The sequence below is a fragment of the Adiantum capillus-veneris genome, chromosome 27 (assembly GCF_014529385.1).
Source record: "Adiantum capillus-veneris isolate H3 chromosome 27, ASM1452938v2, whole genome shotgun sequence".
In the NCBI taxonomy this organism is placed as follows: Eukaryota; Viridiplantae; Streptophyta; class Polypodiopsida; order Polypodiales; family Pteridaceae; genus Adiantum; species Adiantum capillus-veneris.
The window spans coordinates 58,146,991-58,149,284 of NC_140957.1; the positions used below are offsets into that span (position 1 = coordinate 58,146,991).

Consider the following 2,294-nt stretch of genomic DNA (forward strand, 5'->3'; position numbering starts at 1 on the left):
TATCATGGGAGTTGTTGTTCGGATGCGAGTAAAGGCCTCATGAAACTTGGGGTCCCCCTCTCCTTTCCAATCGCTTGGGAGCCCGCCAATGCGAACATTGAGGGCGATATCGTCTTGTCGTTGTTGTTCGCATAGCGTGGATACTACACGATCTTCAACTTTGCGGGAGATGACATCTTGCACTTCAGTTTTGACCTTCTTCGCGAGGGTGGTTTCTACTTCCACTTTTGTTGCATTGAACTTGATTTCCATCTGTTCCATCCCTTCTTTCTTGAAGTTCTCTATTGTGGTAAGCCGAGACTCGATGAGAACGAGTCTTTGCTTCAACTCTTCATTTTCCTGGCGAAGTCTTTCGACTTCATTTTGAAGACGGGCGATGCTATCTATTTTTGGGGGCGTTGCTACAACCCCGGAAAATGTTAGCTTCCCCCGAGACGAGGCCCGAGTGGCCATTGATGTGCACTCGAATTGTTCCACTACTGGAATGGGCAATGGAGTGAAACTTCAGGTCAACACCGAAACTGTCCAACAAGAACAGTGGCTTTGTCGGGCAGGTGGGAATCGGCACCAGTGTGGAGCCAGGCGGGAAATACTGAGCAGGAATCGACTCCTCACTGCAGAACTGAGCGAGCAATGGGAACCGGCTTCACGCTACAGAGTTGACGAGCAGTGGGAATCGGCTCCACGATGTAGAACTGAGCAGGCAGTGGGGATCGACACTCCTCAGTTGAGCAGAGAGCGGAGCAGACCTATTGTGGGAATCGGCTCCACTCTATAGGCATTTGACGGCTCCACATTGCAGGCATTCGAACTGTCGGCTCCACAGTGCAGGCAGTCGGCGCAAGGCTCAGAGCGAGCTCTGACAGGGTCTGACGGTCTGCTAGTTGAGGAGGGAAACGGTCTGACGGTCTGACGCGAGCTCTGACAGGGTCTGATGGTCTGACGCGCTGCTAGTTGAGGAGGGAAACGACGAGTAGAGCTGTGTAGGGAGGGGCAAGGTTGTAGATTAACGCCCCCCAAAGGGCAGCCCCTCGCCCAGGGGGAAGCTTGGGTGCTGGAGAAGACGACGCGCTAGGGTTTGGAGAGAGAGAGAGAGAGAGAGAGAGAGAGAGAGAGAGAGAGAAGAAGAAGAAGAAGAAGAAGAAGAAGAAGAAGAAGAAGAAGAAGAAGAAGAAGAAGAAGAAGAAGAAGAAGAAGAAGAAGAGAGAGAGACAGAGAATAGCAAGGTGCGACAACAGCTGCAAGGTATTTCAAAGGTCACTGCAACACAATGTGTGTGTGTGTGTGTGTGTTGCAGAGAGAGATAGAGATAGAGATAGAGAGAGAGCGCATGAATAGAAGAAACCTGCCTCCAAGCACCTTGAAGAAACATCGACTACTGTGTAGAAACAATAGGCGCGTGTGTGTGTGTGGGGGGGGGGGGGGGGGGGGGGGGGGGGGGGGGGGGGGGGGGGGGGGGGGGTATGACTGCTAGGACCTGTGAGGCGCTGAACGAGTTGATGGAAGTTGTCGGAGTCGATTTGGATGAGCTCGGGGGAGTATGTGTGGATGATTACAGGCTTGCGATGGTGGCCAGGGTGGGCAGGTTTGAGAGCGGGGTACGTGTGTTTCTGTTGTGTCGGCGGCGGCAGGGTGCGAGTGCTGCTGCTGTGGCGGGTGCGGCAGGTCTAAGGATCATAGGGTCTTGAGATCTTGAGAGGGGAGGGTCTATCCTTGGGGAGATCTCTCTTCATGGCAGAGGGGGGGGGGTAGCACAAAAGCAGTAGTCTATAGTTACGGAAAAGATGCAACATTAAGCACGTGATGGTGAATTTAGCGTGTGCAATGACATGCGCATTTAGAGACGACAGTATATGAAACCAAGGGTGCTAATACGCGTTTATCCATAACTCCACAAATGCTCATTGGAAATGGGCCATTTTTTGTCAGCTGGAAATGGCCATGGCCCTCACTTTTTGTTCCCGCCCTTCGTAGAGCAGGGCCACATTAACCCCATGCTCAACTTAGCTTCCCAGCTTGCCGCCATCACTTATACCCCTCGTTGCAAGGTCACCTTTGTCAATGCAACGCAACCTCTATCAGACCATAGCTTTCAGAGCTCCATCAATGGAAGCTCCGACTCTATGCAGCACTCCTTCACACACATTCAAGAAGACAGTCTCCTGAGCGAAAAACTGCAGTTTATGACCCTCTCCTCCATCTCGCCCTCTAATGGATCCGGTCATGATCTCTGGACTCCTTGCAAGCCGCAGCTATTTGAGCATGTGAGTATGAGCTCCCGACACAAATTCCGC

General features: G+C 52.3%; 1 protein-coding gene across 1 annotated transcript; it reads left to right on the top strand.

Moving 5' to 3' along the window:
• Positions 1-484: 484 nt before the first annotated feature.
• LOC147422041 (uncharacterized) lies at positions 485-778 on the top strand. Its single transcript, XM_086503584.1, has one exon. It carries the CDS (start codon positions 485-487, stop codon positions 776-778), a length of 294 nt encoding a protein of 97 aa, XP_086359710.1.
• The last annotated feature ends 1,516 nt before the right edge of the window (positions 779-2,294 follow it).